This window comes from Pteropus medius, unplaced genomic scaffold (genome assembly GCF_902729225.1).
Source record: "Pteropus medius unplaced genomic scaffold, Ma_sr-lr_union100, whole genome shotgun sequence".
NCBI classification, from domain to species: Eukaryota; Metazoa; Chordata; class Mammalia; order Chiroptera; family Pteropodidae; genus Pteropus; species Pteropus medius.
Genome location: NW_024351073.1, coordinates 22,175,765 through 22,194,130, shown reverse-complemented (window position 1 = coordinate 22,194,130; position 18,366 = coordinate 22,175,765). Strand labels below are relative to the sequence as shown.

The 18,366-nt window shown below is 44.9% G+C and overlaps 1 protein-coding gene across 2 annotated transcripts in view; it reads left to right on the top strand.

The window, feature by feature from the left end:
- ADCY2 (adenylate cyclase 2) overlaps nucleotides 1-18,366 on the top strand; it is a 316,696-nt gene that overhangs the window by 263,415 nt on the left and 34,915 nt on the right. For both annotated transcript variants that reach the window (XM_039842794.1, XM_039842793.1), the window contains 3 exons: nucleotides 2,118-2,255; nucleotides 8,588-8,707; nucleotides 13,487-13,656. In XM_039842794.1, the coding sequence (XP_039698728.1) occupies nucleotides 2,118-2,255; nucleotides 8,588-8,707; nucleotides 13,487-13,656 (428 nt within the window). The remainder of the gene's footprint in view (nucleotides 1-2,117; nucleotides 2,256-8,587; nucleotides 8,708-13,486; nucleotides 13,657-18,366) is intronic.

Here is an 18,366-nt window from a genome sequence, read left to right as displayed (position 1 = left end):
TCCTTTCTCCTTTAAGATGTGAGTCTCCTGCCCGTCATTGGTTTCCTCCATCCCCCTCACATTGTCTCCTTCCTCGTCTTCCCCCACTGTGACTGCGGCTCAGGGACATGTCACTCACCGTCGTCTTTTCTTCCTGTGTCCTTGCCCCCAGCAATGTTTACCAGTCTTCGTATTTCAGCCCAGTCTTATCTACTTTGCCTCAATTCGATGACAGGAATTAAGAGATAGGAGAGGCTGCCTGCCTCCCCAACCTTGGGAACAGAGACTGTTTGGCACGGGTACGTTGACAGACGCTGGCATGGGCCGACTTGGAGGGAACCATGAAGACCCAACGGGCGAATGAATTGAACCTACTGCATCGGAATTCCTTGTGCTACACCCAGTGCGTGCCATACCCACATGGCTTGAGTGAAGCGCTTTAAGGCTTTTCTTCCTAGGGGCGAACAGGGCATCCTTCCACGTGTGTAGATTCTAGGGCCACCAATATGAAATTCTGCCCAGCGCACTGCAGCAGCAGGAAAACATGTGTGGCCGCCCACATCTGTTTCAGTAAACGATCAATTTCTGCTCAGGATAGAACGTATTTTTGTAAGCTTATTTGGCAAGATTATCACCATGTAGTATTCTAAAATTGTAAACAAAGTAATTTTTTAATGTCACAATTTCAATAGTAAGTGTGTAATAATTAGATATTTTACCTAATTGACTGTGATATGGAATCTGAGCTGGGTTTAAATTTCTCCTAAAGTAGTAAAGTTGTGTGTTTTCTGCTCTTAACATTTTCATTATCGTATCTATTGATAATTTCTGCGTACAGATACGAAATTTTAATAATTTTCTCTTAAATAAAAACACTAATCCTAGTGAGTTAGAATGCAAATACATATTGTCTTAATTTACCAGAATCAAGTCAAATGCCATTATTTCCTAATAGAATCTGAGCTGGATGACTAAGATACTCTATTTGAATCTCTGATCTTGAAACTTTATCACAGGCTTCTCCTCCAGAAGATAGATGTGATTAGGGTCCGAGGTATTAATATTATCAGAAGTAGCACGCGTTAAGTGATGCGTTAAGTGAGTGTCCTCCAGCCGAATGACTCTCCAAGATGTTGTGTGTTCAGAGCATTAAAAAGCATCTAATTGGATGAAAGATTTAATGCCACCGCCAACCCCCATCCAAGCCCCGTTCTTGGGAAGAAACCAAAGGCACAAATCTGGTGCCTTCCCCGTTGCTAGCAGAGAAACTGTCCTGCAGAACCAGTCCTAATGCATCTCCTGCCTCCAGCCAGCCACTCAGCCTCTGGCCACCCCTGGAGCCGAGTACAGCACTAGCTCAAGCTCTCAGGCGGGCTCTGAGAAAGACCTGGGGAGATTAGAGAGGATAATTGACTTGCAGAAAGTCTCACAGCTGTGGGGGTTTGATCCCAGTTCACCCGGCTGGTTATTTACCCCCCTAGCCACCTCTCATGCCATATTATAGAATCTGACTTAATTGTTGTATTGACATTTAACGTATTGCGATGCTTGTATTTTAAAGAATAAAGCATACACGTATATTTTTTAAGAAAGAAGCAGAAAATGTAAGTGAAGTAGAGAAATAAAAGTGTTGTTTATGACTGCTACTGAGGAGGATTCTCTATTTGAGTTTTATTGAGGTCACACCAGTTTTACATTATTTTAACTCAGTATTTGACAGTTGTAGTCTTTTGATTAGCTACCTATTGATCTGTTTTCTACATAAACCAGCTGAATTTATGATAATGGCTTCATCGGAGCTATGATCTGAGTCCCAAAACATCCCACAGAATGGTTTAATTAACTGACATAATGTTCCTCTACCAGAAGATTTTTTAAAAACATATTTCATTTGAAAGGACATACAAGCACATCCTACGTTTATCATAGGAACTTAATTAGTTCTTAATTTGTAACACTGAGCCAACATAATCTAACAAGGTTTGTGACGCGGCGCGCACCCCCAGCGGGGCCCAGAGCTACTGGTTTACATCTGTGAATAACACTGGAGCGTCTCATGGTTTTAAATAGCCGTTAAGAAACTCAGAGAGAATGCGTAAAATAACAATGCGTTGCTTTCTCTCTCCCCCTCTTCCTAGCAATGCAGCAAAAAGGCCTCCGCCTCCCTCCTGTGGCTTTTGAAGTCGTCGGGTGTCATCGCGAACCGCCCGTGGCCCCAGATCTCGCTCACGGTCATCACCACAGCTATCGTCCTAACCATGGCCGTGTTCAACATGGTGAGTTGACGCCCCGCTCCTGATATCTGACTCGCTGCCATTTCTAAACCTCGCTCAGAGCTCCCGTGGTGACACCAGTCACTGCCAGTTAAATCCTCACCCAGCGCAGCAGCAGCAGCATCACTAAGAACCTGTGCTTTTTGCCCAAACCAGCCTGGGGGCAGCTCCTCCCAGCAGTTCCCACCTTCTTGCTCCTTGGGGCTCCTGGGGACAGAAGTGACATCGAATGTCAGCAGGATGACCACCGAAGAGTAGCAGAACCATCAAATCAAGGAGAGTGCCGTGCAGAGCTGTCCTGCTCTGGCGCTTCCAGCCCTCAGCTCCGGCCCTCCTGCTGTTTCGATAAACTTCCATTTCTACTTCCTGCTGTTTCGATAAACTTCCATTTCTACTTTTCAGAATTGAGAACTGACACTTCTCCGCCAAGGCGGATTTTAGGGTAAATGAGCGGATGTCCCTACCACACTTAGGATGGCACCAGCACTTTGTAAATATTTAATGGTCACTCTTACTCTATCGATATGACCATTACTGCTATGTTCTTAAAAATAGGCACAGACGTAATCAATGCACGTTGAGACACGTCCTTACTATTATTCTGACACCTCGATCGTCAACCGTAATGCATAACGACACTTCCTGCGGTGGATTGCTTTACTGGTTGTTGGGACTACGGCGTGTCATGATGCACAGTCCTTGTCTTCCAGAAGCATAAAATCAGGCCGAGAAGATAGAGCATAAATATTAAATCATAAGACATAGTTGTCATAAATGAGACGGCATTTCTTCAACCAAAAAATATATATTAATCAAGCATAAATACATGTCTGGGACATCGCTAAGTGGTCAGAACCCAAAGACCGTTCTCTGCCTTCCAGGCATTCACGGTGGAGTTTGGAGACAGACGGCCAGGAAGCCAGAGTCGCGTAGAAGCGCGTAGTGGGGTGGCAAGGAGAAGGGACGGCAGGGCCTGCTGGGCTGAACTGTAAAGGATGGGTAGAAGGAGCTCAGAAGACGGTGGACGTCAGGTGACAAGGAGGGGAGATATTTGTCACCTAGGACTAGAGCAGACATTTGTTTTAAGAAGTCGTAGAAAATAAGGCTGAGGAAGTAATAGGGACTTTGAATGTTTACTTGGGCTCAGTCCTGGACATTCTACTTTAGAGCATGCGGTGCCTCCTGACACACCTGCAGATTCAGGTGAGGGCGATGCCACCTGGAAGGCAGACGGTCTAGGGTGCCGGCTGCAAGGGCTGGATGGCCTGTTCATGTGCCTTACTCTGCCTAGAGGTTGTCTTAAGGATGCCTGGGAAGGGGCATCAGAGAAAGCCAAGGCTTGTTCTCCTCCCACTTCCTGCCCGACCCGGAAGTGGGCGTGTGGATTCCTGCGTGTCGCCCCATACGGTCAGCTAGAGGACAGGCCTACTGGCTCGCTCCACCTCACCTGACCACATGTCAACTCCCTCTAGGAGCACCCCGGATAAAACACGTGAGGCCCAGCCCTCATGTCAGCTTTCCCTGGCTCAGGCCAGTGAGAAATGTGACCATGACTGCTCCTTCCTGTGTCCCTTGCATAGTCTCAGTGGTCAACTCAGAGAGCGGTGTGCCTTATGGGCAGTTAGAACCTATGGTGCCTGCGGGGAGAGGGCTCAGCAGGCAAGCCTAGGCCCACCTGGCCCTCGGTCTGTGTTCTGTTGAGGAGTCTCCTTCATGCGTCAAGTTCGCCATGGGCATTCCACCGCCGTGGGCAGCCTCTTGCTCCTCTGTAAAATCAGGGCGTGACACTAAGCCAGCCTTTCCTCCTTTCTATATGGGGATGATGAGACCACCCTCCAGGGGCTGGGGCCTCATCTTGGTGACAGGCATACCTAGACCAGAGAATCATTTATTTCCAATGAGAGCTTAATCAAAACTGACCGGCGATCAGCTAGAGAACAGCGCCCCATCTGGACAGCAAGCGATTCCCTCGAGAACCGCCCCGCTTTAAAGGGACTTCACAGCATCAGTCAGCCAGAGGCACGTGCTCATGAGGGGCCCAGACCCGGGTTCTCTATGTGAAGACCCAGGGGGACTTTTATTGTGGCCCCAGAACTGTCATCGGTGCCGAGGCAGCCTCAGGGTGGGGAATGTGTCACTAGGGACTTACGACTGAGACCAAAGGGACTTTGCTGGCAGCCTGTGTGCGTGCGTGTTACTAGCCATCGGGATGAGACTTCTCTGCCCTGTCCGTGTTCTTGCAAGACCGCAAAAACATGGGGCCAAGGGCGGGGACGGAGAGGCAAAGGGCTAGGGCGAGAGCCTGCAGCATCACGCGCGTGTTCTCTAAAAGACACGCCTTGTGCCTGACTTGGTACCGCGCACGTGTCCATTAGTTCCCTGCTCTGAGAGCCAGCTCTTCAGGAGCGTGACCAACGAGCTCGAAGAGCCGTTTGGGACACGAAAGCTGCAGGAGACGGCTGGGTCAGAAGTAAGCTCCACGGCAGAGGAGCGATTGCCACGCTGCCCTCATAATTGAGGCTCCTCTCCCTCAGGCTGTGCTCGTTCACCTGTACAGGCACAGGACCCCTAAAACACACTCCCTGAGAGCCGACCTTTGCCGTTGGCAGCACGTGCAGGTCACGGGAGTGAGACGCGGAGCGTGGCGTCCACGTGCTGCAGAGTCAGGTCTTTATTGTTGCACGTGTCCTACGACAGGGCCCCCGTGGCAAGAGCGACCATTCAGCATTTACTAAACAAAAGACTGAGTGATGAACAGGTAAGCACACAGCCCTTTGAAAAAAGAAGCCATTTATTTTAGTAAAGTCTAGTTTGACCTTATAAAACCAGGATTTATCACCTCATTTTTTAGAGACAGAATCTCTAAATGGGGAACAAATCAGATTTGGAAGTTAATTGTGTTTCACATAGGATAATTAGTAATGATTGATGGGCAGTTTGGCCACTGTCTAAATGTTTGATGAGCTGAGCATTCAGGAGCAGATTTTTTTTTTTTTTTGTAATTGAGATCCCTTTGGAGAGAAGAAATATATCTTCGGTACCAGGAAAAAAAAAAAGAAGAAGTTTTCCTGCATCGTTTTCCTTCCTCACAAAGAAAGGGGTTCATTGCCAAGTTAGGGATGTGGGAGACACGATAAAGCTATGATGGACGATCTTTGAGAAAGAGAGGAAATGAGGCTTCGCCCCAAGACTGAGCTCCCTCCCCGGCGACAAGGCCATGGGGTGGGGACCAGCTAGACTGCTTTTTCTCTGTCAGCACTTGGGGGCGGGGGCAGTGGGGGGACTCAGAACTGCTCAGTGGACCGTTTTCCCCACCAACACAGGAAAAATGGCATTTTCCTTGATATCTGGGGCCCCAAAATTAGTGGTTCTTTTCCATCAGATGCTCCTCTTATATTTATTTTAAAGAAGCATTAGGTGCACTAGGTACAGAAAGGAAATTATTTTTCATTACTAGGGAACAATTGTGGAGCTATGCTGTCTCTTATGAACCACAGAAAGGGAAGGGCTCACTCGTCAGAGCGCTGACTTTGGTGGCATCTGAGGGTTTACAGAAAATGCCCTCCAGCTCCTCGGGTCCCCATCGTCCTGAGTTATGGCTCCATGAGGCGGACCCAGGGTCCACGTCCCCAGCCAAACCATAGGGTACTGTAACGACCCCTGGGCCATACACACCACCAGGTGGCGCTGACGCAGATTCAGACACAGGCCCGTGGGAACTGAGACCAGCGGGTGCCCTGCGGGAAGGTGGCTCCCCAGTCACTCACTCACCTTCGGGATGACACCTACATCGTAACAGCCCTCATAGGGTCGACAGGAATGGTGTGCTCAGAGGACACGGACTTAAATGACAAAATGTCCAGCTCAGTTTTATTTAAAATAAATCGTGCGATTTTAAATACACGATGTTCACCCATGTGACACCAACACCCTGATAAAAAGTAGAAGAAAACAGTTATCCAGATTTTCATCAACTGTGGGGTTTTGGGTGCCAAATCGCCGATGACCTGGGCGTTTTGTTCCATTTTAGTTTCTGACTGACTTTTTAGAGTCACGTATGGAAGCTTGAATTCTGTGCCACTTTTTATGACGTTTTGACCGTGTCATCATGTGATTTCCCACGTCATTTCGCTGGGAACACTGACTCTAGCACGGCTTCGTAACTGCGTCGGCAAGGAGTGAGTCGTGGTTAGCTGGTGGTCTACCCGGGCTTCTAACTCCAACCAAATGACAAGGGCTGCGATGTCGTCAGGCACAAGACACAATATTAAATCGGGTGTTCATAATTTAATACTATTTGAAAAGCATAATTCTGAGATGTTTTAAATGGCCTGGAAAATGTAAAATTTGGTAGTAAAGCTAAAAATATACAATGTTCATTAGGATACTGAATATCCTAGAACATGCTTTATTAGGGTATCTTGTCCTGATAATAAGGACATCATTTTCCCAATCATGACAAAGATTGTAGGATATGAAAATGGGTTTGGAGAGGACCCCAAATAATTCTGATTATTACAAGTTCAATCTGTGGAGAAAGTTGTGGCAGCTTAATTCGGAAGGAAGAAAAACAAAGGAGAAATAATGCCAGTATTTGCTTGGCTATGTGGGGGATGACATGAGTTTCTTATTTTAAAGTGATTAAGAAAAGGAAGAATTGATTCTAAATTGAGATGTGATGCCACATAGAATACAGTTTCTTGATTGTAGGGGTACTTAAAAATGCTATACAAATAGCAGAATTTTTCAAATTCAAAGCGTCATATTTATTGTAGAGCCTCCTTCAAGACAAAGTTTTTACAGGATATGTTTCTACTCATCGTGTAGCAAGAATTTATTTTCTTTATAAAATCATATAACCAAGAAGTTTTTGTCAATAATTTTAAGATCTTAGATGCTTCAGACTAGTAACCTACCAAGCTGAACGGTCTCCTCCTATTTGTCATGTCTTCATTCTTTAGTAGTAAATCTATTTTACTTTGGGTCTGTCAAATCTAAATTTGTAACATTTTTGGAGCTCAATATTTGCCAAGTTATTACTCCATTAATTTTTTTGACTTAACTTTTTCAGTTCAACCGGAGGTTGTGACATTTTTGCTAATTTTTTTAGTAGTAAATGAAAAAATCTACTATAATTCTTTGATTCTTAAATCAGCACTTTGATTTTATCAAACGATATAATAAAAAGAAACTCTACATCTAGTCTCATTCTTAGAATCTGAGAGAAAAAATGTTCCCAAGAATAGACTTAATAAATGCCTCCTTATCTACCTAAGTAAATCGGTTTAAGTGTTTGACGAGACCTCTGCTATCAAAAGAAATAAAAAAAAAGAAGGAAGCAAACAAAAGCAACCACAGGACTGTACAGGAAAATTTTCTTCCTAAGCCTTAATATGTATGGCTGACCTATGCAGAAAGCACAGCTCGTTTCATGGCCGAGATAAATTTCTTTCAGTAAAGGGGACCTGGCCTGAGTCATTCTCTGGTTTGTCTTTACTGAAGGCTCCTGGGACCCTCAGCCATGGTATAGAAAGTGGCTGATCCTTCATCACTTAAACAGACTGTGCTACAGCTTCTCAGAAAGGAGGTGGAAAGAGAGAGACAGAGGGAGACGGAGACAGAGACAGAGAAACAGAGAGAGAGAAAATTTCTGCCTTTCCTTCTGTGTGACCATTACATAAGAGCTACTCATCTATTTTCTCAAGGTCACCTTTCTTTTTAACTAGCACCTTTTTCCAGCAGCCCTAAGGGCATCCCCTCAATTTTAATCTCTTGTGGTCCTGAGCTGCCAAGCACTCACAATAATAGATACAAGTGTTGTTGTTACCGGTTATTGCATTCTGCCCATAAAATTCATTTTTTCTTAAAAACTCATAAAACTCCATTGACTCATTTAATGTTTGAACCAAGACGGTTAAGATCCTGCAAACGCGTTGCAAAGGCTGTGATTTCGGGGCACAGAGTTGAGCGTGTGTGTGTAGTGAAGTCAGCCTCCAACGTAATTCTGACCGAGCCCTCCCTCTACCCTGTGCTTCGTGCATTTTAAATTCAGCATTTAGCAGAGGTGCTTCTGTGCTCTTCGGCATCAGTCCTGAATCCGGAATTCATTGTTAAGTGTGTCGCACAACAATAAATAGTTATTTACTTATTCGATGGAAAGACTCAAAGCCTCAAAAAGCCAGCGAGAAGCTGTCAGCGTGCGAGGTGTACGTGCTGGCAGATCCGCCCGCTCCTGCTTGCTGGGCAGGGGGACCCAGCGATCGGCTTAGCACTCACCTCCCAGCTTAAGTCTCCCATGCACCATCTCACTGAAAAAATCAACATTTTCCTTGCAGTTTTTCCTGAGTGACTCAGAGGAAGCAATCCCTTCCACCACCAATACGTCAAACACGAGTCTTTCTGCCTCGAGTAATCAGGCGGCCATTCTGCGTGCACAAAACCTGTTTTTCCTTCCGGTAAGAGTGTTTCATTCCTTATCATTGCTTTTGGTGTTTTTCTGTATGCGACTGGTCCATTTCATGCTGTGGTGTCCACTTTCTCATCTGTTCTAAACTTCACTTTTCTCCTTTGGTGTCAATACCCGAGCAGGTCCTGACCTGTTCAAAATTGCCCGTCATGGAGAAGAGAAGTCCTGGCTGAGTGGTACCTTTTAGGTCACATGTGCAAACTCACGATGTCACCAGCGATGCTCTCACAGAGGACTCTTGTCTTTATTCTCCTCACTGCTACATATTATGCATCCCAGCATTCGACATTTAATTACATGGCACTGAATTTCTGGGTTCATTACCTATAGATTTTGCTAACGGTTCCAGTGAGTTCCTGGTAGGTCTCTGATGCTGGGGTGACAGGACCACATTGCACATTTCTGCCTCTCCTTTGGCCACAAACGTTGTCTACTGATTCCGTCTTCAAATAATCCTTACCGGCTCGTTTTGACCAATGCTCAAAAGGGCCGAGGTTGAAATTTCAGAACTTACTAGCACGTCAGTCTTTTACGTGAAAACAGATCAATCAATTAGGTACTACTTAATAACTTTTGTCTTCCATGAATTGTTTGTGCAAAAAAAATACATATTTCAATACTCTCTTGTGCCTTTTATGAATAATCATCTAAAAGTAGCATAGATTATTCCCATTTCGTTTCAGATAGTCAGTTTTAAGAATGCTAAATGAACTATTTCGGAAACCGAAATTGGTGATCTAACGTGTATACTTTTAAAACATCCCACTAATTTTTTGACCCCCAGCAGCATGGCGGTAAGATTTCCTCTCCTCGTTCCTCTTTCGCTGACTCGTTCCCTTGATATGTGGCTTCGATGCTCTCTCTCATCTCGCCCTTTCAGCTCTCTGCCCTGTGTATAGAGACTTGGGTCATCTGGCATTGTTTCGAGGTCATGACTGTCGCAGAGGCAGGCAGACCGGGGTTTGTAGGAATGTCCCTCAGGCTCGGGAAGAAGGGACAGCGTAAGTTTCATTCCTTATCACAGAGGTCCTGGCCTTTATTTTAGGCACTGAAACCTAGCGAGATGTAGACACCATCTTTCGACATTAGTTATATGAAAAGTGAGAGACACGTGAGATTTTATTGGCTGTGATCGCACGTGGGCCTGTGGAACCACACTCTTTGGAGAAAGATGTCAGCTGCCGGTGTGGTTGGCTCTTCCTCCTTGAACGGACAGCGTTAGCACCCACGCAGTCCACATGCCAGTGGAGGAAAAATGCCTCCAAGCTGTGACATTCACAGGGCCCTTTAAGTTCAATGGTTTCGAGTAAAGATGCATTTTCATAGGAAAGAAAAGCAGAGCTGGCAAACCATTTTTGTTTTAAATCTCTCCATTCAATATCTTTGAGTAGAACAGTTCTCTGCATGGCACCACTAAAGGCGGTAAGGTCATTCTGAATTGCATCTGTACAGTATCTCACTTTTGAAGGAAGCGGATCATTAGCAACCCAAGATGGGGAATGGTAATATTTACTCAACCTTTTAAAAGATTCTGAAAAAATACACAGTAGACTCTAAAATCTCAGTCACACTTAGTCAATAGTCCACTGCTGTTCCCATAAAAACTCTTCAGAAAGAGAATCACTAAGAGCCTTGCCAGGTAAGCCCCGTGTGCTCACCTGGCCCCTGTCTGTGCAGGAACAGCTTCATTACCTTGCAAGTTCAGGAGTCCAGCTGAGCTTGGAGCAGCTGGCGTCCCCCTTAGTAGACTTGAAGGAACACTGGGAAAGTGGTTTGGGGTTGCGCACACAGTATGCCTCATTTCTCTCAAACCCCATCTTATGTGATCTTATGTGACACCTGATGCAGACAAGGAAGTGAAGGGGACTGCCACCTTCCCTGTCGTGGTGGTATAAATGAACACGACTTCTTAATGGTCGTTTATAATCGTCACCAAAAAGCACAGACGCTTTTTACCCTGGGATACCAAGTTTGGAAATCAATTTTAAGGGTACAGAGACTTAGCTACCAGGGCGTTCATGAAAGCGTTTGTGTGACATCAATAATAAACGAAGAAGTCAAAGAAAGCGAACAACCTAAAAGCTACAATAAATTAATTGTTTCAGTAAATTTTGTTTAGTTATAATCGGCCGTTACGAAAGATGTAGAAAAATATTTAATGACATAGAAATGCATATTTGTGATAAGTTACTAATTGAAAAGTATCATTTAAAAACATCCCAAACAGTGTAATCCCAATTTACTAAAATGATCATGCCGATAAGTAGGAAAAAAAAAAGGCTAGACAGATATACAGGAAATAATGAATAGCCTCACGTTGGATATGGGGGATGATAGGAGACCCTAACTTTTATATGTGTCCTTTGTATATTTCCTAATTTTTTTAACATCGGATATATTATTTCTAAAGCAAAAAAATAGTAATTTTAAAAAGCCCAACAAAATCAACGGTAAAGGATCTTTCCTGTGTAGGCACTGTGTGGTCTCCCAGGCATTTATGACATTGTACCCACAAAGCCACCCTGTGAGGGGCTATTATTGGAATCCCCATTTTCCAGGTAAGGAAACTGAGGCCAAAAGAGATTCAAGTAAATGACCCACGATACAGAGGCTGTTCCCTTGGCGTTAAAACGCAAGCTAATTCCATTGATTAACTATATCAAAAGTGCTAATAACTGTATTGACTAATATTTACTTGGTTTACTTAATATTAACGAACATGAAAAAGTTATTTAGTTACTATTATTTAGTAACTAAAATAATAGGAATTACTAATTTAAATAATGTGACTCATAGCTAGTACAACTATTAACTATTAATTATATGAACTGTATCAAAAAAAGTATTTAAATAAGGTCACTAGGAATTACGCCCAAAGAGAAATCAGTCTGGGAGCCCACAGGGACTGGACTCTGCCGCTCTCGCTGGTGGCCTCGGTGACGCCCGGACTCCCGAGCTCCCAGCCGGCCTGCTGGACTTATTCCCTCATTCTCATGCCCCCCTGTCACATCCTCCAGGGCCCATCCTACCTTTAATTAATTCCCAGAATACCTTGCGCGTGCCCTTTGAGAATTCTAGAAAGGGTTTTTTGGTTTTTTTTTTAATAGAAAATCGACTAAAAGCCTTCTGCCCATTAACGTTTGTGTATTCATAGATATTCGTAAAATGTGAAAGCTTTTTAAAAGCCTAAGAATGAATTTTAAAATGTGAAATCATAGGCGTATTTGTCTAAGTATTGGCTGGCACATATTTCAGATGAGGGTTATTACAAAAAAATCTTTACAATCCTCCCTCTTCCCTCCTTCCAAAAAATTGCACATGCACATATTCATTTCAGTGGCTCCTTATTCTGCAGCTTTTCATTTGATTAGGCTGAACTTGTTGATAACTTTCATTCTTATAATGGGTTTCGGTACAATTTTAGCAGCAGACGCCTTTTAAAAACCAGATCTTATGAAGAGCCCCGGTTTATGACCACAACAGGCTCTGTGTAGAGGACGAAGCACATCGTGTGACCACTGCAGCTCACTCTCTGACTCTTCCCCAAGAGCAGGACTGACGAGCTACTATCAGTAGCCTTTTAGACAGCTTATTGTGGATGACCTTAGGCAAGGAAATAAAAGAGCTAGAATGATAAAAATAAGCAGTTATCCGTGGCCAATTTTATGTAATGAAAACTAAAATGGAGTAGCTTGCAAAGTGGGCTATTTTTTAAAGACAGGGTTTATCGAACATCAGTCAGATCTCTGTTTTATTAAAATCATTAAACTTGTTTGAGTGCTGTTTCTGTTCCAAGAACGCTAAGAGAATATCATAACCCCTTGTTCATAAAAACACCGTAACGCAGCAAACAAAGGCTTAGTGAGGATGGCAGCCATTTATACGAAGAGCCCCTCCTGTTACAGGGCTCAGGGCTCCGGGCTTTGCTCTTTCCTCTCGGTGACCTACCAGGGGCACATTATTGCCCTCGTTTTACAGATCAAGACTCTGTGACACAGGCAAACTGGGTCACTGACCTAAAGTAATCACTGACCTAAAGTGATTAGAGCAGGATGGAGTTCTGGGTTATCCTGATTTGACGCGTCCATCATGGTAAATAGAGAAAAAGTGCTGAGCCCGGCTGGCCTGCGCCACTTCCTGTGAATGAAAAAGATGGCAGCTGCCACTTTTCCCCAAGCTTGGCTCCTCCCATCCCTTCCGGTGCCTGTCCACTCCTGAGATATTTGTCACTTGCCTTAATCGAAGCTTTTAGTTTTAAATCTTTTTTTTCTGCTTTATGAAAGTCCCTGACGTGCGGTTTCTCTTTTAACAAAATGCCTGTACTTTCTTATGCTTTTAACAGAACTACCTACAATGATTTCTATCCTCTTAATGAATTAAAGAATCGAAAGGACAAAAAAGGATTGTGTACACTACGATTTTTTTAATCTATAAATGCGTAGGTCATTACGGTTTCGTTTTCAAGAAGCAAATGACATTGGCTTATAATGACATGTCTTCGATATAGATTTTTTAAGAATTATTTCTCTTTGGCAGTGTGCATGATTTTATTAAACGCGGTAAGCTGGTCAGCAAGCCGTGTAATGAGGAATTCTATTCTGAATCAGATGCGTCCACTGGATCGAAGAGCAGAAATAGGCTTCTGATAGCATAACAAGTTTCTGAGTTAACCAGGGAGCTTGGCGGTGGTCTCGATTTTAATTCCTATTTCGGCATTTCTCAGAAGAGGTCCTAGGTATTCATCTGACCTGTCTTCTCCCTGTTCCAGTACTTTATCTACAGCTGCATTCTGGGATTGATATCCTGCTCCGTGTTCCTGCGGGTGAATTACGAGCTGAAAATGTCCATCATGACGGCGGCGTTGGTGGGCTACAACACCGTCTTCCTCCACACCCACGCCCACGTCCTGGACAGCTACAGCCAGGTCTTGTTTGAGAGGTAACCGGCTTCTTCTCCCTTCTCTTAGATGTGGTTCTCTCATGGGATGTTGATAATGTGAGTGCAGGTTGAGTAAGTGCGAATTAGCAGCGACATCGTCGTTGGCGATCACTGCCTGAGAGGTTCTCTGCAGCCTGGTTTCAGAAGGACGATGTGTGTTTTTATTATGGAGCACAGAGAATATGTATTATCAGTTATGTAGAAGATGCAAAGTCGTTTAGAGAGACAATTTTATTATAATCTATACTATACTGATGAGGAGGATCTGAGGTTCCTCGTCCTCAGCATTATTGATATTCCGTGCTGAATAATTTTCTGTCGGGGGGGAAGGGGCTCTTCTGTGCAATGGAGAATATTCAGCAGCATCCCTGGTTTCCCCCAACTTGAAGCTAGACCCAGTCGCCCCGACAGTCATGACAACTAGAAATGCCCCCAGGCACTGGCGAATGTGCCCTGCTAGGCAAAAGGGACCCCAAGTTCAGAACGACCAAATCGACATACACAAAAATCCTGGAAAGATATGCAGATATCTTTCCGAGTTACAGAGCTAAATTTCTTACAGAAAAGTTCCTGAAATACCCATGTGTGGACGGTGCACTACAGCCAACTGTGACGATTCCCTGTTCCGTGAGAAGTGTGACATCCAAGAAAGATGTGACCACGTTTACCCTCCCGCCTCAGGCCCGCACTCTGACCGTACACTTCTCTTGGGCTACTCGCTCGGGTTTACACGGGGTTTCTCGTGATCAGATTATTCATTATTATAATGAATATTTGTTTCCTGCTTGAAGAAAGCTTTAATCATTACACTATCCTCCATCTCTCATTGTAATAGCAAAACAGCGTTTCATATCAAGTGTTAGGTTTCTTTCTGGACCCAGCGGTCTCCTATGAGCATTTTGCATAATCCTGCATAATATTTCCAGATTTTTTAACCTAAAATAAATGCCTTAAATATTTGCATAGACTCGATGCTCCAGCAAGATGGTTTTGTGGACAACGCATGGCCGCAGACTTCTCCTTCAGAGGTCTGGTGTCGAGAGCAGTGAGCACTTCACTGTATAAATGTTTCTTACCAATAAGAACACTTCAGGATCACAACCGCAATGCATTCTCTTCACCTAATTTAATTTTCATCATCCTCCGTACCATGAAATCCTCCTAACAGTCTGTAACAAAGCTTATGGTCGTGGAGTTGCAAAAATGTATAATTGTATTAAGGAAATTTTATGATTCCTTAGCTAGGATGAGAATGAAATTAGAAGTTAATTTTCCAATAAATTCTCAAAATCGCCATCCAAACATGCTTTCCTATTTCTGTACTGTATCTAGAGAACCTGTATCGGATCCCTAAGTAAATACAGCATTACCGATTTTTACGCGCAGCTGACAATGCTATTAAATTTCCCTTTATTAAATTTAAAGCTCCTGCATTTGCTAACAGCCATAGCACAAGAAGAAATTAGATTAGCAAGTTTCTGATGGGAGAGACTTATTTTGGGGGATCTGAGCGAGAGACATCATCTGCGATTAGAACCCCGGCAGCAGTCGAGTGGTAATTCAGTTGCCGAAAATGAGTTTTTACTTTCAGAGTTCCTTGGTTTCATTTAAGATCTTTAGTGTTTGTTCTCCTGGCGTTGTCTTTATAATAGCCTTAAAGCTAGGGAGGCCGACTCGAGAAGCCTCAGGGCAATCAGCTAGCATCCTGTCCAGAACAGGTGCATCTGACTCCCCCATCTTGATGTCGAGGTTCTGGCACTTGCTGACCTGATTTCTGCACAAGCCGCCACAGTACTCTCAGAAGTGTTCCTGCCGAAAGATGAATATTACTAACATAATACCAAATTTTCTCTGATATCGGTTTAGAACTAACCCCATAAGAGACTCTTAAGAGTGGGAGTTTAGAATCCTCTCTGGATTTCCCAGCCTCCATATGTGTTTGATGCAACGCTGTGATTCATGCCGGAGCCAGAGCCCATCAATTTCAAGGATTCTTTCTCTTACGAGATTCAAGAGATTCCCCCGTCAGATGACCGATAAAGGCTTCGTCATCCTTTGGTTGGTTGACGCTGACACTACTCTTTCAGACACGAAACTAGGACCAGGATCCTCAAAAAGCAAAACGGAACAAAACCACTGAGATGGTGCCTCACGAGTGACATCCCTAAGTCTCGGCCAAGCCGAAGGCGCCCCTTGAGGAAGGAACTGGCTTAGGGGTGCCAGGCAGCGCCTCCTTTTCTCACTGAGCTAGTTGGTGGTACTGAAGTCACGTACTTGGTCTTTCCCCTGTTCCGACCCATTTCTGGTCACTGAATCTTTGCCTCCCACCCCCACTTTTCACTCCCAGTTTCCTGGTCCTTGCCCTGGTCTTCTTTCTAGGACATGTGTTTGGCTCTGTCAGTCACTGTCCTTGCTGCCCATCTGGCCTCCAGACTGGCCCCTCGTTCAGCCTTGAATACACCTGGTAGACCTGCCGTGAGCTTCTGGCTTAATGACTTGACAGTCAAATAGTAATTACAGATTGTTTTAATCTTTGCAATGGAGTACACATCTCTAAAAGATGTGTTAATGGTTTGGGTTTACATGGCAGCTATTGACTATTATCATATAAAATCTGGGGGAAAAATATCTGTTAGAATGGAGGCCAGCAACATCCCAATATTTAACGTTTACCTGCCATTTTATGATTCTGATAAGTCACCTCATGGTGACAAGAGCTCAGAAGTTTCTGGTACTTAGATGGTCCAGAAGATGTTTTCTAATTCTTTGGCATGTACCACAGTCCCCTTTCTTCTCTACGAGGACAAGATATTTTGCTGTATCAATCAATAGGGATTCGGTTCCAGTTCACGCCACTGTCCCCGGAAGCCTCAGCCAAAGCTGCTGAGGACATCGAGTGCTCTTTATGGCGTGGTGTTGCTGATGGCTGTCGATGTCGCTGGAAGCTGTGTTTGTCTCGAAGATGCTTCCCGTGACAAATGCTTATGACAGAGTCTGCAAGACATTGTCACATTTTCCCTGTGAGCTTTGTTCTTACAGAAGTGAAAAGTCTTAGGGGATGAGTGTTATCATTTCATATGGGTCCAGAAATGTGCCTTTCTTTAAAGAGGTGTGTCTGGGGTGGGGGGGGCGACCTTGAAGAGAGGAGATAATCAGGACCCCAGTGGACTAATCAGTCCTGTTTAGTCACTGCGGCTTAGCAGAACACTTTGCGGACGGCATGTCGAGTGTGCTGGTCAGCAGCAGGCACATCCGGCGCCCGGCATCATTCAGAAGCACGAGCTTGTCGCTGATGGAGACATCTGTGTAACCGTCACTTCTGGATCTTAGCAACAGCTTCGCGTCAAAGGCAGCAGCGGGGACGCTCAGGCAGGCACATGAGTTACACACTTTCCGTTCCGTGTGCCGTTGTTCTGCTTGCCTTGTTTTTCCCGAGTCTCATGGAAAACCCGACAGCCAGAATTCAAGATACCATCACCTATTTTGACAATGTCCCAGCTTGGGATGGACGGATGACGAGCTCACCGAGAGTCTCGAGGAAGGAATGCAGAATTAATCACTCCAGAGAAAGGCGGGGGGCAGTGCAGGCCGCCTCCTCTGGGGAGGGCAGTCTGGGCGTCTTCCGAAGCACGGCATCCGAAGCACCCGCATCTTTACACTTCCCTCATCTAGATTAAAAATGTGCTCCAAATTTGCATTCGAACTCGTAACCCATCCACGTTAATATTAAAGGATTATTAGTTACTTTCGAATTTCACATCTCGGCTTCTCCTCCTTCCCAATCCCCTCACCGTGTGCCATGTCCAGACAGTACGGGACACGCGTGTTTCCCTGTGGCTGATGCCCGCCAGCACTGGGCTGGACGCAGGTCACCCGAGCTGCCTCGTTTCACAAAAAAGCAAGTCATCCTAGGACTCCTCAAATTCCACTCAGCTTTCTTTTCTCTTATAAAAAGCAGCACGGGAGAGGGAAGGCAGTCAGCGGAAATATAATGGCTGCACGGAGAGGCAGAGGAGAGACGGAGCCATCGGGAGGACCGTTTCACGTAAAACTATATACATGTTTAACCCACGTACTGTATACTTGAAACTAATAATAATATTTTTTAAAAAGCAACTGTCGGCCGACTATTTTGTGATTTAACCTAAAAAAGAAAACATCTGTGATTTGAACCCACCTGCAGGAAGGTGCTCAATATTGAAGCTGTTTTGTTTTGTTTTGTTTGATTTTGGAATGAGGGGTGGAAGGAGCTGTCACAGAGGCTGTGCCCATAGCTATATAGAGCACATACTTCCCGTCGCCCTCCATCCAGTGAGGCTAAAGCTGCACGCAGCCCACCGTACCGGTCCTGCTGATATGCTGGTGGCACCCCCTTAAAGTCTCTCTTCTTCCGTGCCATATGAATCAGGGCACATTGTGGTCTCCATGGTGAGGGGCCAGCTCTGCCTCTGCTGATCTGCAGCTGCCTTCAGGGCCTGTTTCTAGGCAGGAGCCCATCCCTCGTTGTGTCGGTCTGTTTGCAGACCCAGAATGCCCTGCTTGGCCTTTATGGCTGCCCCTCTGAGAAGGACTGAGGCTCTGAGCTGCCTGTCCTTGGATGACATGGGGCCACCTTCTCTGGAAGTTTGCATAGGATTCAGTGACTCTGTGTCCAGCCAGGGGAGGGAGGACTGTCTGGAAATGAAACCCCTTAGGTTTCAAAGCAACATG